The sequence below is a fragment of the Galeopterus variegatus genome, unplaced genomic scaffold (assembly GCF_000696425.1).
Source record: "Galeopterus variegatus unplaced genomic scaffold, G_variegatus-3.0.2 Scaffold1207, whole genome shotgun sequence".
Lineage (NCBI taxonomy): Eukaryota > Metazoa > Chordata > Mammalia > Dermoptera > Cynocephalidae > Galeopterus > Galeopterus variegatus.
The window spans coordinates 27,634-43,891 of NW_007727318.1; the positions used below are offsets into that span (position 1 = coordinate 27,634).

At 55.2% G+C, this 16,258-nt stretch overlaps 1 protein-coding gene across 4 annotated transcripts in view; it reads right to left on the reverse strand.

Moving 5' to 3' along the window:
- Positions 1-16,258, reverse strand: part of AHDC1 (AT hook, DNA binding motif, containing 1) — a 66,828-nt gene that overhangs the window by 3,433 nt on the left and 47,137 nt on the right. For all 4 annotated transcript variants that reach the window (XR_550680.1, XM_008575557.1, XM_008575558.1 and 1 more), the window contains 3 exons: positions 13,424-13,535; positions 13,236-13,273; positions 7,918-12,837 (listed from right to left, as the gene is read on the reverse strand). Coding sequence is in view for 3 of the 4 variants with exons in the window: in XM_008575557.1 (XP_008573779.1) it covers positions 7,961-12,763 (4,803 nt within the window). In the remaining variant the exon portion in view is untranslated. The remainder of the gene's footprint in view (positions 1-7,917; positions 12,838-13,235; positions 13,274-13,423; positions 13,536-16,258) is intronic.

Sequence of the window (16,258 nt, forward strand, 5' to 3'; positions counted from 1 at the left end):
ACCAACCACCGTTTATAAGATTTCACCTTTTAGTGTCTCCATAACGAACAATTGCAGAGCCACATTTCGCTGAGTCCTCATGCTACAGCAGTTTTATGATCTGGGGTGCCAGGGCATTAAGTGGTCTCTGCCAGTGGTGCTGGCAATGGTGGCATCGAGGGATAGCTGAGCAGAGATTCAAAGTGCTACGATCATATATAAATCAAGTTGTCCAGAGAGCTCCTCTCTGCCAAAAAGCACACATTTGTGCACTCATTCATGCAACCAGCAAACGTGTGTTCACACCCACTAACTGCCAGGGCACCAGATAAGGTCTAACCTCCACTCTCTAGTCATTGCCCTCTGGGAGGGGGTCTCTTTGTCAAACAAGGCAGTAGAGTGGAAGGCAAAGAGAGTACATGAGAATTTGAGATTCATTTGCTGTGTGACCTAAAGCAAGTCTCTTTCCTCCCTGGGGTTCAGTTTCTATTCTGTCATTTTATTTAAATGGGTGGAACAGGTGATGGGAGAGATCTTCAAGCACTGAGATGGTACCCCAAAGACAAGGCATCAGAGGCTAACCACAGCTGCCCAAAGGCTGATCCACCCCTCCAACATTTTCAGGCAGCCAACCAACCTTGTGAGTCACCCAAATGTGGGGAGGATACTGCTTCCTGGGGACTCAGACCACACCAGATAAGCAGAAATACCAAGGTTGGGTGGGCCTGGAGTTCACTGAAGCACTGATGAGGTTCCTGATTGGAGAAGGGGAGGCTGTGAGGTGTGGGTTTGTGTGGCTCACCCCCAACTCCAGAGAAGTTTTTCAAAATCTGTGTTCACGATTGACCAGAGGTGTTCCTTAAACTCTAGCTCTGACAGTCATTTCCTCCTTAGGGATTTTCCTGTATCTCTCCCACTGCAGAGCACAGAAACCTAACGTGCTTGCTATGGGACTACATGGGGTGCAAATTCATGGTCACCCACCCACCCTGTGTGACCTTGTATGTGTCCTACCTTTCAGAGTCTGATCCCTTACCTGTCCTGGGAGGAGGCTATACCCATCCCCTCCATCACGTGCACTCTCACACACATACTCTTTGCCCTCCCGGCTGGAGATACCACCTGTAGACAGGTGTTACTGATGGGGATATGTTGGACATGCAACTCAAGTGGAGGCTGGGGAAGAGCAAGAACCGAGGGACTGGGCAATCCCCAGGGGCCCTTCCTGGCTCTACCATTCTGTGCTGCAATGACTGGTGGCTCTGAGTCTTCAGGAGAATCCCTTTCCCTCTCTGTAAACTGGGAGGGATTGTACCTGGAGAACTCCAAAAGCCCAGTTAGCCCTGAGAGTTTGAATTGGTTTATTTATACATTTATTTCCCTGCCCCATTTTTTAGGAGAAATTCCTGATGACAGTGGGAGTAAAACTGTCTCATACCCATTCCCCAGTGCTTAAACTTTCCTCTTACAACTCTCCCTATTCTATATGCTTTCTTTGGTAAACTGGGAGGGATTGTACCTGGAGAACTCCAAAAGCCCAGTTAGCCCTGAGAGTTTGAATTGGTTTATTTATACATTTATTTCCCTGCCCCATTTTTTAGGAGAAATTCCTGATGACAGTGGGAGTAAAACTGTCTCATACCCATTCCCCAGTGCTTAAACTTTCCTCTTACAACTCTCCCTATTCTATATGCTTTCTTTGAAAAAAAAAAAAAAAAAAAAAAAAGAAGGATCTGAAATGTCCCAGGACTGATGAGACACTGGGGTGGGGGAGGGGACAGTGCGCGGTGATGAGTAAACGGCCTAAAGGAGTTGATGGCGTGGTGAAGAGGACATTCCCAGGAAGGGCTGTCATGGATGCATAAAGGGCTAGAGATTAATTGGGCCTGGGAAGGATCCTGCAGCCCTTCTCGGAGGAAGTGATATCTGAGTGAAAGATAGGAACTGACAGGTGGGAGACCATGGTGGGTAGGAAAGGGCAACCCAGGCCAGGGAACGAAAGCATAAGGCACACTTGGGAAAGAGCCCCTCCTGTTGACACATTCTCCAGGCTGGTAAGAGGGTGTGTGTGTGAGAGAGGTTGGGGCTGAAATCGAATACCTGGAATGCCATGCTAGGAAGTTGCGCCTTTATTTTTCAGGTAAAAAGGCTGGAGAGGGAAGGATACAATCAAAAGGTGTTAAGCAATAGAGTCACAGGAGCAGATGTGTTTTGATCAATTCATCCAACAAATATTTCAGGAGATCCAGACACCACGCATTTAAAAATGCTGAAGAACAAGCACTTTGGTGGCCATGAGGGGGAGAATGGACTCAGGTAAAGATGGCACAGAGACCCAGGAGGTGAGCTAGGGCTACAGCCACTGAAGTCTCAAATTACTTCCTGCCCTGCTCACATGGTGCAAGAGGCTGGTCCCTGATAATTCTCATGGGAGTGTTCTAGTCCCTCCCCAGGAAAGTGATTCCCATGTGGAGGTTTTTAATGAACCCCTGTTTACAGGCTACAAGCCCCCATCTTGTTCACTGGATGCAATGCCTGGCCCAGAGCAGGTCACTACTTCATGTGTGTTGAACACAATTAACCAACTTCCTCCTGCCCTCAAGCACAACACAGGGTACTATGGCAGCAAAGGTTAAGCTGACAAAGATGGCAAACCTGCCAGGGGAAAAATCATGACATACCACAAAGTCACAAGGAAGTATTTTTCAGATTATTTGCACTGGGAGAAAGGACTGGTGAGGATAACTGTGTGGACAGGGTTCCTAGGCGACCCTGGTCATTTTTCAGTCCAGGTCTTTTTGCCTGTCAGCCTTTGGGTCCCCGGGGGTGGGGTCTCTGACTTACCTTGTCCTTGGGAGTGACTTGGCTCAGTCACTAGGTGGCATTTCAAAGCCTCTCTCCAAAGGCCCCAAACCCACACTAGAATACAAGACCCTTCCTATGAGGGATGCAGGGAAGCAGGTGGAGGGTCCTGAACGATGCCAAGAAAGGGTAGGAGGGGTGTGACTCATGTAGACTGGGTCAAAGCCCCAGAATGCAGTCAGTGGGAGGTATTAATCCACCCATCACCAACCACTGATTTCGTGCTTACTGCATGCCAGGGACCAGGCTAAGTGCACTCAATTCTCACAAGAGATGCAGGGAGGTGACATGACTCATCAGGTGACATGACTCACCAAGTCATCTAGCTAGTAAGGGATGGAATTGGGTTGTGCATAGAGGCCTGTGCACCTGAGTCCACAGGTAGGCTCCTAGCTACCACTCTCCAGTTTCGGGGCCCCTGCTCCAGGATGTGTGGGTAGATGGGAGAGGAGGAGTGTCAGAGGGCATGTTCACAGAGAGATGTGTTTCCAGGAAATGAAGGCACAGACAAGAAGGCCTGGCCTAAACATGGCTGCAAGAGAGACAACAGGATCAGAGGGAGGATGGCCTCAGAGACTGGAGAAGAGCTGGAGCCCAGAAGAGGCAGGGCAGGACTGGCTGAGCCCTGAGATGAAGCCTTTTGCTCAGAGCCAGGGGCAAGATCAAGTGACCTCTCGAGGTTTCAAGACACGAAGAGACAAAGCCCAGAGCAGCTTGGGCGTGGCCCAGGCCTAGGCTTGCCTGCTGACCCTGGCTGGATAGTGGCCTTGGAAACTGCTTCCTGCTCTGGTCAGGCCCCAGCTGGAGTAACCTTGGAGGACCTGTGACATTTCTCTTGGCCTCAGGTCCAGGCCTGAGAGAGATTGGGGGGGGAGAGGGACTCGAGATTCCTGAACACCTCGGAGGGCCCGTCCTACACTCCCACCCATCCCCAAGGTCTGGCAGGACTGATCTTCAGCCCACAGGGGCCTGATGTGGAGCCAGTCTGTCTGGCTCTGCTTCTCATCTAGGGGACTGGAGAAGATGTCTGCATGGGCCCAAGGCCCCCTCCCTTAACCCATTCCCGTCTCTGTCCCATCAGCCACAGCTCTCAGGCCAGTCGGTCCCACATCCCCCACTCTGTCTTCTCCAAGCTCTCTTCTAATTCACATTGAGATGTGACCTGCCTTTGCTCACAGTTCCCTCTGCCTGGAATGCCCTGCCCCCAGTCTCCAAATCTTGTCTACTCTTCAAGGTCGAGCTCAAATGCAGCTTCTTCCACAGAACCTAAAAAACCCATTTAAAATGTCACACCCAGGGCCGGCCCGGTGGCACACTGGATAGTGCGCCGCTTGGGAAGCGCGGCGGTGCTCCCGCCCGAGGGTTCGGATCCCACATGCAGACCAGTTCCCGCTCACTGGCTGAGCGAGGCGCGGGAGCAACACCGAGGGTTGCAATCCCGTTGCCGGTCCCGGTCCGGTACGGGGGCGACACTGAGGGTTGCGATCCATTGCCGGACACGGAAAAAGACAAAAAAAAAAAAAATGTCACACCCAGAAAGAGTTGTAAGGATTGTCCAATCCAAACCATCACTTTGCAGATGGGGAGGTAGGGGTGTGGGGTGGAAAGAAGCAGAGAATCCAGGCTCTGGAGGGGCAATACTGGGTTCCAATCCAGCCTCCACCATATACTAACTATGGATCCCCTGGCTCATGGCTGTCTCCTCAACTCTGATTGGGGGAGGCTGTGAAGGGTCCATGAGGCAGCGTTATACAAAGGGCCTGGCACAAGTTGTGCTCCTTTTCTAATCAAGGGGGCAGAGGGTGACTTCTGACCACAACACTCAGCTGCCTGGTGCACAATCTTTGTTTCTCTTTGCTTCTGGGTACCTGCCACTTTCTGCCAGGTGATTTCAGGTTCTTTGTTTACTTGTTTTAGTTTCCTGGAATGGATGCTGAGCTTGAGGACAGGGGCCACATCTGCTTTGTCTCCCCAGTGCCTGGGCACAGAGGGGCTCAATGTGTGTGCCTGAGCTGAATTATTGCTTCTCCAGTGGCTGGTGTCAAAACTGCTCACTGCCTGTTGGTGAATGAGCATGTCACCGTCCTCTCTGCTTAAGCCCTCTGTTGAAAATGCAACTCTCTCTACTAACTCTTCTTCCTTGCCATTCTCCTTCCCTATATCCCCAACTCATCTTCACTCGCACAATGATTTTGATGAGGAAGCTTGTGCACCATCTTGGATAAAAAAGGGAGACAGCCCTATCACCACCATGGTCCAAGCCACCACCACTGCTTGTCTGGACTGCTGCAGCTAGTCTCTCTACTTCAACACTTGCTCTGCTCCACTGTGACCCATGGCATTCCAGCTGAGAACTCTTCAGTGGTTCCCCTTTGTCTTGGAATAAAGTTCAAACTCCTTCCAATGCCCACGTGATCTAGCCCACCTTGCCCCCTCACTTAGTTTAACTGCCTTCCCATCAGTTCCTCAAAGCTGAGCCCCTTCCTGCTTCAAGGCTTTACACACTGCTGTTCCCTCTGCCCAGAATGCTCTTCCTGCTCCCTGTCTAGCTGTTGAGACCCTCATCCTTGAAGCATCAGCTTCAAGGTCTGGTCAGCCTGTTCTAGGTGCTCTAGATTTTTTTTCTCTTTCCATGACTTATCAAATGCTTTGTGTCATTCTGTTTACTGTCTTTCCCTCTAACCTGGAAGCACCCTAAGGACAAGTAGCTCATTTGTGATGTTCACAGTAGTGCTCCTAATGTCTGGCACATAGTGGGTGCTGGACAGATGTCTCTGGAATAACCGAATGCATCAGTTCGAGGACAGTGCTGTTAACTCCCAGCCCTGAGTGGGGAGCGGGGCCAGAATGTGGCGCTGGATGGCATCCCAGTTCCTCCTCCATTCAGGCCTCACTGGGTGGTTCCATTATGTATTTCACTGAGCTGTGACCTGCCCAAACACCCAGCCACACACATCCCTTCATTTTTCCCACCCAGAGCTGGGAGGAATGGTTTTTGGATTATTTCACATTTCTGGATTATCCATGAGACATCTCCCCTCCAGCGAGAAGGATCAAGAGTTTGACATTTTAAACCCTAAGCAGCTTCTCCCTGGCTTGCTTCAGAGCTGCGGCTCTGCTGCTTGCAATAAGATGCATGGGGAACGGAAGGCCATTTTAATCTTGGCCTGGCTTCATTAGGAAGGAAAATATGCTGCCAAAAAAAAAAGTTTGGTCCATTGTCTATGCCATACAGAGTTGCAAGAGCCTAAAAGATTATCAACATTAATTTTCTTGAACAGATGGGGAAACAGAGGCCCAGAGACGGGCAAAAGGTTGGTCAAGGGCATGCAGCAAGTTGGTGGCCAATCAGGAAATGATCCTCCCCAGGCCTCCTAACTCCATGTGCTGCCCTTTGTCACTTTCAGGCACCAGGGGAGCTAGGGTATGGCAGAGAGGGGGTAATGCATTTTCACTGAGATGACTTCAGGACCCTGTGCCACCCTGGCCTTGAATGGCCTCCCCAGAGCAGGGATGGGGATTTCCAGGATCCCTGCTACTCCTTCTCCAGGAAGAGGAACTCCCAGTAAGCTTCAGTGGTAGTAGATGTGAAGGGTGAGGGACTCAGACGTGCCCTCAGCCCACCCCATTGCCAACTACCACATCTGGGCCAATTTTGTGACAAGTCCGTTGTCCAAAAGTGGGACCAGTTGTGAATGTATTTCTGAGCAGGTTATTCTTCAAGGAAATGGTTCCTTCAACCCTATTTCCTTTTACCATTTTGGGGGTATTTTCTGTCCTTTATTTTCCAGCACCACACTCTCCCAAGTGAGCTATGAGCCGGCCTTCAACATAAATAGTTTTTGATTCCACTTATGTAAAATGTCCAGAAAAAATGAGTCTGCGGAAACAAGACTAGTGGTTGCATAGGGCTGCAGGTGACTCTGGTCATGAGAGATCTTTTTGGGGTGACAAAAATGTTTTTTTTTTTTTTAAAGATGACCGGTAAGGGGATCTTAACCCTTGACTTGGTGTTGTCAGCACCACGCTCTCCATGTGAGCAAACCGGACATCCCTATATGGGATGCGAACCTGTGGCTTTGGTGTTATCAGCACCACACTCTCCTGAGTGAGCCATGGGCCGGCACTTATTTTCCTTTTTAAAAACACCACATCTTGAGATTACTAAAATTGACTCCAACTAATGAGGTCACAGTGCCTTATAAAAACAATATCTAAATATTGTTAGGTAACAATATATAACTGAACTCTTGGAAAAGCATTTGGCTTCAGGAAAGTGACTTTTCTAGGGTCAAAACATCCTGCCTGAGGATGGACCCACTGGCTGCAGGTTCCCAGGGACAGTGGGATCCCAACGCCCCTTCTCCGTTTCTGGATCCCTACCCTACATGCCTCTGACCACACCGAGCCTACCTCAGGCCAAAGATGTTGAAAATAGCTTTTAAGGGTACCACTGGGAGGGGGGGGGAGAGAGGATACTTTGGGCCATTCTGTAAAGCCCTTGCAGAGCATGTGACTAAGACATACTGGCGACACTCTCTGTGTGGCTCTTGACATGCTACGTATTGGAATAAATGAAGCTCCTAGGGAAACAAGGGTGCCCCGCAGGTCTGGCACTCTGGATAGGCCCTGGGTGGGTGACTGTCCATCCTGCTTCTCCCTTCATTGTCTCACAGAGGGCGATGCAAACGCTCTCCCTTGCAAGAGGCCAAGTGGTGAGTATTTCCTTACTCACTGCCCAAGACCTAGCATGAATGAGGGAAATAAACGCTTGATGAACCAAACTAGGTGGCCCTACCAGTCTCTGGTCTGCTGGCCATTTCAATTAACAGGACCCCCTGAATGTCCAAGCCTCCTGCTAGGTTCCCCACCCCAGCACCCCATCTCCTCCCAAGACTGTTGGCAAAATCAAATCCTGAATCCCTACTCCCTAATGTCAGGTACCCAAACTTGTCCTTAAATCCTGCATAAGCCTCCTACTCATCTTTATACCTCTTCGTCTTGCCCAAACTCTAATGTCCTCATTCTCCCCACCCCCAAGTCCTCTGCCCACTGCCCCCACATACCCAGACTCACCCAGGAACAAAACCTCGCGGTCCAGTCGGCACTTCAGTTGGCACTACAGGGAGGTGACGGTGAATGTGTCCTCAGGGTGAGGCTCCGCCATGGGCCCCAGGAAGCCGCTCTTAGGGCCCCCACCCAGGCCAGGATGCGCCTGTGGCATAAAGCCTGGATACCTGTAGGCAGTGTCCTGCAGGGGCAGCAGCGAGTCCCTCGGCACGGGGGACAGGGTTAAGTCACTAAGGAGTGGGCAGCCGTAGCCAGCAGCGGCTGCAGCAGGGCCACGGGGTGGGCCAGGCGGCCGGGCCATCTCCAGTGGCTCCTTGTCGGCCTTGGGAGTGGCCGGTGGGCTAGCCAGGTGTGGGGCACTGAGGCACGCAGCCTCCGTCCTGCCCAGGAAGTCAGCCAACAGCCCTGTACCCACCTTGCCTTCATAGGGTGGGCTGCGGGCAGCTGAGCCTGGCGGGTACCAATATGCTGTGCCCTTGCAGCTGGGGGAGTCGTAGTGGGGCTGGCCTAGTGACAGGTCCCGGCAGCTCAGGTGGGCCTGGGCTGCAGCTGCATGGCCCAGACTGGCCCCCTGGAGCCCATGCTTGAGGGGCTCACAGGCAGCCAGCTTTGTGGGTGGTGGCCGCAGTTCCTCCTTGAAGCCCAGTGTAGGCGAGCAGGTGGGTGAGTATGCCTTCTGCAGGCCAGCATCAAACACCGTGGGTGGGTGGGCCAGGGGTGGGAAATGCTTGCTGTCAAGTTCAGGAGCACCCAAGCTGGGCGAGTCGCAGTGGAAGCCTTGGCCAAAGGTGCCATCAGAAGGCGTGGATGGGTTCATGGAGTAGGGTCCCATGAAATCACAGGGGTCTCGCTCTCCCACGCTGAAGGCCCTCGACTGTGAGGGCAGTGGTGACATGCTGCTGTCCCCGCTATAGTAGTCCAGGCCAAGATCTGGGCTATCCTGGAACAGCGGGTTGACCGGCTGTGGCTTGGGGATGAACTTGGCTTTGGCTGCTGCACCACCCCTCTCCTTCTTGGCTGAGCAGGCCCCCCCACCCCGTCCACCCCGTGGCTGCCGGGGCCCAGTGCTCCGTTTGGATGGGTAGCCTGAGGCAGCAGCCGAGGCAGATGTCGGGAAGCCCAGATGTGAGGTCTCGAACAGGTCCACCTTCTTCCGCCGTCCACGGCCCGGCTTAGAGCTGCTCTGGAAGAGGACACTCTGGTTCCAGTTGTAGCCAGGGGCGGATGATGCCTCGTTCCAGTCCATCATCAGTTTCTCCAGGCTGGACAGGCTCGACTGGCCCTCGCTGCTCGAGGCCTCACTGTTGGCACGCCGAAAACCGCCACCACCAACCGGCTGATTGAACTGGGTGCTGTCAGAGGACGACTCGGAGAAGGTCTCGGACACGGCCGTCTGCTGCTTCACCTTCTGTGGCGTGTAGTTGGAGATGTCCAGGATTACATTGGGTTCGCTGACATGGCAGTCGAAACTGGGATTGTAGAGCTGACTAAAGGCCTCTGAGGCCCAGTCCAGGCCTCCATAACCCTGCCGGAAAGGCCACTGAGAAGCCCCCGCAAACTGCCGACAGTTCTCAGGCGAGGGCTGGAAGGAGGAGGAGGAAGAGGAGGCGGCAGAGGCTGCAGAGGTGGCAGAGGCTGTGGTGCCCTTGGACACCATGTAGCCCCCAGGTGAGACGGTGCTGGCCCGGCTGTCACAGCGCAGGGGCGTGGGGGCTGAACCAGAGAAGGGGGTTCCCTCAGAGCTGTTGAAGAAGGAGGCCTTGCTTGGTGGCAGGCAGGGGCCCCCAGTAGGCGGTGGGGCGTAGCCGGCGCTGTGGGCACTGCTGGGCGAGGCAGGGAGGCTGTTGCCGCTGCCATAGGCGAAGCTGCAGTCCTTGCTGTTAGCGCAGTCCTGGCCAGTGAAGGGCTTAGCTGGGGCAAATACGCTTTGTCCAGCCCCATAGCCACCGTACTGGGGAGGATAGGTGTTGGTGGGTGGGTGGGTGGTAGGTGAGCGGGCCATGGCTGAAAGTGGGGGAGCCAGCTTTGGGAAGGTCTCAGCTGCCCGGCAGTCTGAAGTGGCTGGGGTTATCCCATAGCTCGCTGCCCTTCCTGGTGGGAAGGTCTGGCGAGTGGGCAGGACAGGCTGGAAAGGGGGGTCTGCCCCAGCCCCACTGCTGCCCACTGCCACTGGGCTGGACTTGGCTCCCCGGCTAGGGAAGGTGGCCAGGCCCCTCTGGGCAGGCAGGGCACTGGTGGGAGGCCCTGCATAGGTGCCCGATGCCTTCCGGGACTCTGGGCGAGAGGCCGAAAGGGCAAAGTCCAAGAGGTCAGAGGAGTCATCTGAATCGAGCAGCGAGCGAAAATAGCCGGTGAAGAGGTTTTGGCGCTCCTGGCTGAGCTCGGTCTGGCTCGAGGGTGTGCCCGTGCTATAGTAGCTGCCACGGCCCGAAGCTCCGCTCTCCAGCCCAGTGGAGGCAAAGGCCCGGGCCTCGGTCCCCTGGAACCCACAGTTTCGGCCAGTTTGCCCACCTGGGTGCCCATGGTGAGGGGCCCAGCCACCACCCTTGTCCCCGGCCCACTCAGCACCCACCTCCCCAAAGCCTGGACCACTGGGCACCTGCTCTGGAAACAGAGTCCCATTCTTCCGGGACCGCCTCTTGCGCTTGGGCTTCCCAGTCACAGCGTCCACCTCCCCCCGGCCCCGTTTGCGGGGGTGCCCCAACTCAGTGAAGCCAGGACCCCCAACCCCAGCAGCTGCCACTGCCACAACCTTCTTTTTCTTGCCAATGCCCTCAAAGAAGTCGCTGAAGGAGCATCGGGCTGCCTTGGCTGCATGGCCCCCACCCCGGCCACCAAAACCTCCTGCTTTGCCCCCACGCCGCCGGAAGCCCTGCACACGGTGCAGGAAGTGGGAGATGCTCTGGGTGTCCGGGGCCTGGTGCACCGACTCGGGCTCGCTGGGCGTCCAGCAGCGGGGCGGCGAGCACCGCCCAGCGCACTGGCTCTGGCGGTTCAGAAAGGCCAGCTTGGCGAGGACGTCTGAGTATTCGGCCTTGCTGTCATTGGCGTCTGCTGCATAGGACGGCTGGGGGGATGCCAGCTTCTGCTTCCGCCGCCGTCGTTTCTTCACCTCTGGCATGATCATGGTGGCTGCTGCCACAGTGGTCGCCTCGGCCGCCACCACTGCTGGCTCTTTGGGCTTGCCGGGACCCAGCAGCAAGTTCTTAGGAGGGCGGCCACGCTTACGCTTGAGAATAATGGGCATCTCGCCGGGCGGGAAGACCACCACCACATTCCGCCCATTGTTCTTCATCTTCAGCAGTGGGGTGGGCTCTGCCGACACCCGCAGGCCCAGCTCCTTGCCTTCCACGCTCAGGCTGCTGCTCAAGGATGACACTTTGTATGTGGTCTTGTTCCGCCGCCCCAGCGATACAGGGATCTTAGCCATCTTCACCACCATGCGCCTCACGCCCCGGCACTTGCCTCTGCGGGTAGGAATCACTGGAGCTGGGGAAGATTCCGGCTCGAGCTCAGGGACTGGACCTGGGCCTGGCAGGGCAGGAGGTGGTGGAGGTGGTGGTGGGGGCTCAGCCAAGGCAGCCACCAGCCCAGTGGGCATAGGCAGGGGCAGCAGGCGGCCCTCAGGTCCAGCGTCTGCCTTGCGCCCCCGCCCAGCTTTCCGCCGGCGACACAGGATCTTTGGCCTATCAGTGCGCCGCAGGGCGTACTTAGGGAGACCCTCAGGCCCAGGGGGGCCGTGAGGTGAGCACAAGTCTAGGTGCAAGGGCTCGGCCAATTGGCAATGCCCCAGGGGCTGCTGGGGCTCCAGACGGCGACCTGGGACGTCAAGCAGCTTGGGCAGGGGGTCAAGTGCCTGCGGGTCAAGCAGCTGTGACTCCAGGGAGTCAGGCAGGGTATCCAGGGCCTGTAGAGCCAGACTTGGCAGCCCCAGGGGATCAGCAAGAGGTTGCAGGGGTGGCAGCTCCAAAGCTTCTCCGAGTGGCTCTAGTGCCTGTGGGTCCAGGAAGCGGGGCTGGGGGTCCAGGAGCTGAGGCTCTGGTTCAGGCGATGGTGGCTCAAGGGCCTGGGCCTCTAGCAGCTGGGCCTCAGGGCAAGTAAGAGAGGCCAGCTCACTAAGGATGTCAGCGTCAGCGAGTTCTGAGTAATCAGGGCCGTCTGGCTCAGGTTCTGGGGCCAGACCAGTGGCCGCAGCTGTGGCTCCGGGACTGTGGCCTTGGCCAGGCTGGGGACTGTCCCTAGGCTCAGGCTCAGGCTCGTAGAGGGGGTGGCTGGGCCGCTCCGACTTGGCATGGGGGGTGGCCCGCTCCTCAGGGCTGCGGATGCTGTTGGCCAGGCTAGGTGAGGAAAAAAAGCTATATTGTAGGTCGCCAGGTGGTGGGGCGGGTGGGCGGCTAAGCCGGAGCCCACCACAGTCCAAGTGCACACCACTGTGCTGCAGGTCCTGGGAAAGCCGTGTCAGGTCCTTCATGATGTCAATCAGCTGCACCACTGGACGCAGGTTCACCCGCCCGTTGTCCCAGCGGCGTCGGGAGCTGCTGCCGTCTCCGGCCGGTGTGGGGCAGCGGGCCTGTGAGACAGGACGGGCTGCCCGTGGGGGCAGTGGGTCGTCCCCCTTGGCAAGGACTGGTGGGCGCCGGGTGCTGGGGTCTCGGCGTGGGGGTGGGCGTGGGTTCTCAGAGAAGGTGTGGGTGGAGAAGGCCTTGTCAGGTGGGCTGGCAGGGGGCCGGGTGGGAAGCAAGGGCCGGGGGGTGGGGGGACCACCGGGGTAGTACTTGGGCTCCCGGAGATAGTCAGGAGAGCTGCACACGGCACTGGAAGTCACCACCAGGCCCTGGGGCTTCACACGCATCCTGACCTTGTCCTCCGCGGGCCGCCGGGCGGGGCCGGGGCTGACATGAGGGTGCAAGAAGCCGGGACCAGGACCTGCCGGGCAGGACAAGCAAGAGGTGCCTAACTGAACCCCCAAGTCCGCATCAGCTTCCCTTATCCTCGATGGCCCCTGTACCCTTCCCAAGGTCTCATCCCACTTATCAAGCTCCAGTCTCCTCCCTAAGCCCAAGCTCTTTGCTAACCCCCAGCCTTTCCCAAACCACCATGTACACAATGAACCCCTCATAGGTATGGGGCCAGTTTCACTTTTCGGCAACTCACCCACTCCTAGACCCTGGCTATGGGCTCAGGGAGAATGGGACCCCTGCCTTTGAGAGGGAATCCCATCAGCAGATCAAACTTAGGGAGAGGGCCAGGAAGTCCTATCAAGAGCATGGCCTCCCTCCTTCTTGCCCCCACCCCCAAGGCTCCAGGAGAACTCCGCCACTCACCCTCGGCTCTGCCGCCTGGGCTGTCACTCTGGAGATCTCTGTGGGCAATAAGACAGGCAAGAGGAGATCTGAATTCCCCAAATGGTCTGATGGCCACAGCTTAACCCCTGCCCACTGGCCCGGCCTCCTCCAGGGACCACCCCAGCTCCCTCAGTGCTCCCTCCAGTGCACATATCCACCCAGCTGACCTGGGAGAGAGAGGGCCCCCGTGCCTGGGGGCTCTGCCAGTCGCTGGCTGTCAGCTGAGGGTGTTGTGGAGCAACTTCAGCCTGAGCCCAGGCTTCGGGGCATGGACAGCGCCTGGAAAGGACCATCGCAGCTCAGGTTTAGTGAGCACCTACTGCGTGCCAGGCACTGGGCTGGAAGCTCTCCAGGTATCCATTCATTTAATTCTTCATACCAGTCCTGTGAGGTAGGGGCTATTAATAACCCCATTTTGCAGATGAAGAAATGCAGGCTCAGAGATGAAGTAACATCATTCATTCAAACACTCATTATTTATGGAGCTCCTACTTTGCACAAGGACTGGGTAGATAGACATTGATCAGATAATCATAAATGATTTAATTATTAGTGGGATAAGAGCAGCAAAGAAAGAGTGAAGAGTGGCCAAGGTCAGAGGTTTAGCAATCACACCGGGTAGTCCACAATAAAAGCCCATACTTTGGGGACACTTTGTTGCCAAACACTGGGCCAAGTACTTTATACGGTTATTTCATCAAGGCTCCCTGCAAGCCTGAAATCAATATGATTATCCTCCCCATTTTTACAGCAACCTTTCACAAGAAGGTGGTAAACACCATGAGGGCCAGGTTATCTGTCCCATTCACTGCTCTGTAGCTCCGAACACCCAGAACAACACATGGCCCATAGGAGTGTTTCAAAAAATATGTGAATGAATGAACAAATGAATGAATGAGGCACACAGAGCAATCAACCTTGACTTTTCCCATGAGACTTTCTTATTCTTCTCCAGACCCAAAAGTGTGACCCAAGAAAGACACTCAGGGAGGGAGAGAGAATGTGGAAAGGTGGAACTTCATCACAAAGAGTCTGATGGTCCATCCTACCTTTGGCCTCCGTCTGGCCCTTGCTATGTACTCTCAGAGCCTTATCAATTTCACCTTCATAGTGTTTATCATAACTGTAATCAATTACTTGTGTGACTGGCTGTTTAGTGTGTCTCCCCTGAGAGTTTGAGCTCTTCAGGGGCAGGAATAGTGTCTGTGTTGTTTACTGCTGTATCTCCTGACCCCAGGGCCTGGGCTATGGATGCTACATAAATATTTACCAACCGACTCCTTGAACTGGTCAGGGCAGAGCTGGGATTAGGGATTTAGATCCAGTCCTGTCTGACACCTAAGGGACCCTGGGGACACAGGGCAGTGGCTGATCCCCAGGATCTGGGATCTTGGAGTGGGGAGCTGAATGGGCCCCAATCACAATGAGGGTCTTAGAGATTAACCTTGATCACTGCCTAGTGTTTGGCCCTAACCTAATGTTGGATCGCCAGGGCCCACCCCCAACAGACACATGCAGATTCTCACTGGCTGTCATATTGCCCTATGATGTCACCATACAGGAAGATTGAAAAGCTAATCAGGGACAGGGGAGTGTGGAAAGGGATAATCCTCTTGCAACAATTTGAAATCAACAAAGCACCTCCACATATATGACCCACTGAGTCCTCATAGCAACCTGGGACACATGGTTATTATCCCCATGTTACAGAGGAAACAGGCTCAGAGTAGTTGTGCAACTTGCCTGAAGTCACATAGCTGCTAAGTGGCAGGATTCCTAATTCTGCCCTAAGTCCAAAGCCTCCTTCAGTCTCAGCTCCTGCAAGCCACTTCTGAAAATGTGCCTTCTAGAGCTGTGGTCTAATTTAAGGTTGGGAGGAACCTTAAAATTATCTAACCCATTGGCTTACGAACCCTGGGCCTGGGGGAGCTGTGTAACATTCCAAATACCCAGGCCCTAGTCCAGGGGAGTCTGACTCACATATTTGAAGGGATATCTGGGAATTTGAATTTTTAATCAGCCACTCTAGTGGGCACACTGTTCTAGTGCCATCTCGTGACCCTCTCATTTTACAGATGAGGAAACTGAGACCAGACGAGGGAAAGAGACTTTGCCCAAGGCCACAAAATGGCATGGGAAGGGCCCTTTTGTTGCTCCTCCAGGTGGAACATCCCTCTGTCCACTGTCCCTTCCCTCTCTACAGGTCCCAGGCCTCAGCTGCTCTCCTTGTTGTCCCACCTACTAGCTCAGTCAGGGTTCTGTTGTCATCCATGCGTGGCTGTGGACCTGGCCCCTCCCAGGTCAGGCTCTCCCTGCTCCAAGAACTTGGAGCACTGTTTCTCTTGCAGGGAGGATTGTGGGTAACACCCTCACAAAGGAGGGAAGGGGCTCAGACTCTGGAATCTCCAAGTCCACTTTCCAACAGTATGGTTGACCCTGGCTCCAGATGCCCTTTTTGAGATGCCTACCAGAAGCCACCCTCCCTCCCCTACTGCGGGTAGGGCTTGAAAAGCCTTCCTCGCTCTGCAGACCTCCCACTTGGGGCCTGAGGGTGTGATCTTGGCAGAAGAGAAAAACCTCTCCAGTGGTTGCTTCTGTTCCACCCACCCGTGAAGACCTTTGAGCACGTCCTGCCGCCAGACCTCCTGACTCTGTCCACTGCTCTCTTTTGCAGCCTCCAGGATCTGAGAGAAGCAGCTGGCTCTCCTCCCCACCACACCCCTGTGGCCATTCTCTTGGCCCCCTCCCAAGGGTACCACCTAGCCCTGGTCTGCGAACAAAGTCGAAAGGGTCCTTCTGTCTGCTTGTCAGCTTCTGGGTCAGTGTGTCTGAGCTTGCCCATGGGGACACCAGCCTGCTGGGAGGGGGCTGGGGGGCCCCAACCTGCTGTGCACTGTGCCGGGAAGCGCCAGCCCACATCCTTGAGTCCCCAGCCCCACCCTCCCCCGCTGTGGCTGTGACCACCCCACCCCTTCCCCAGCCCTCCTCCCCCCCCCCCCCCC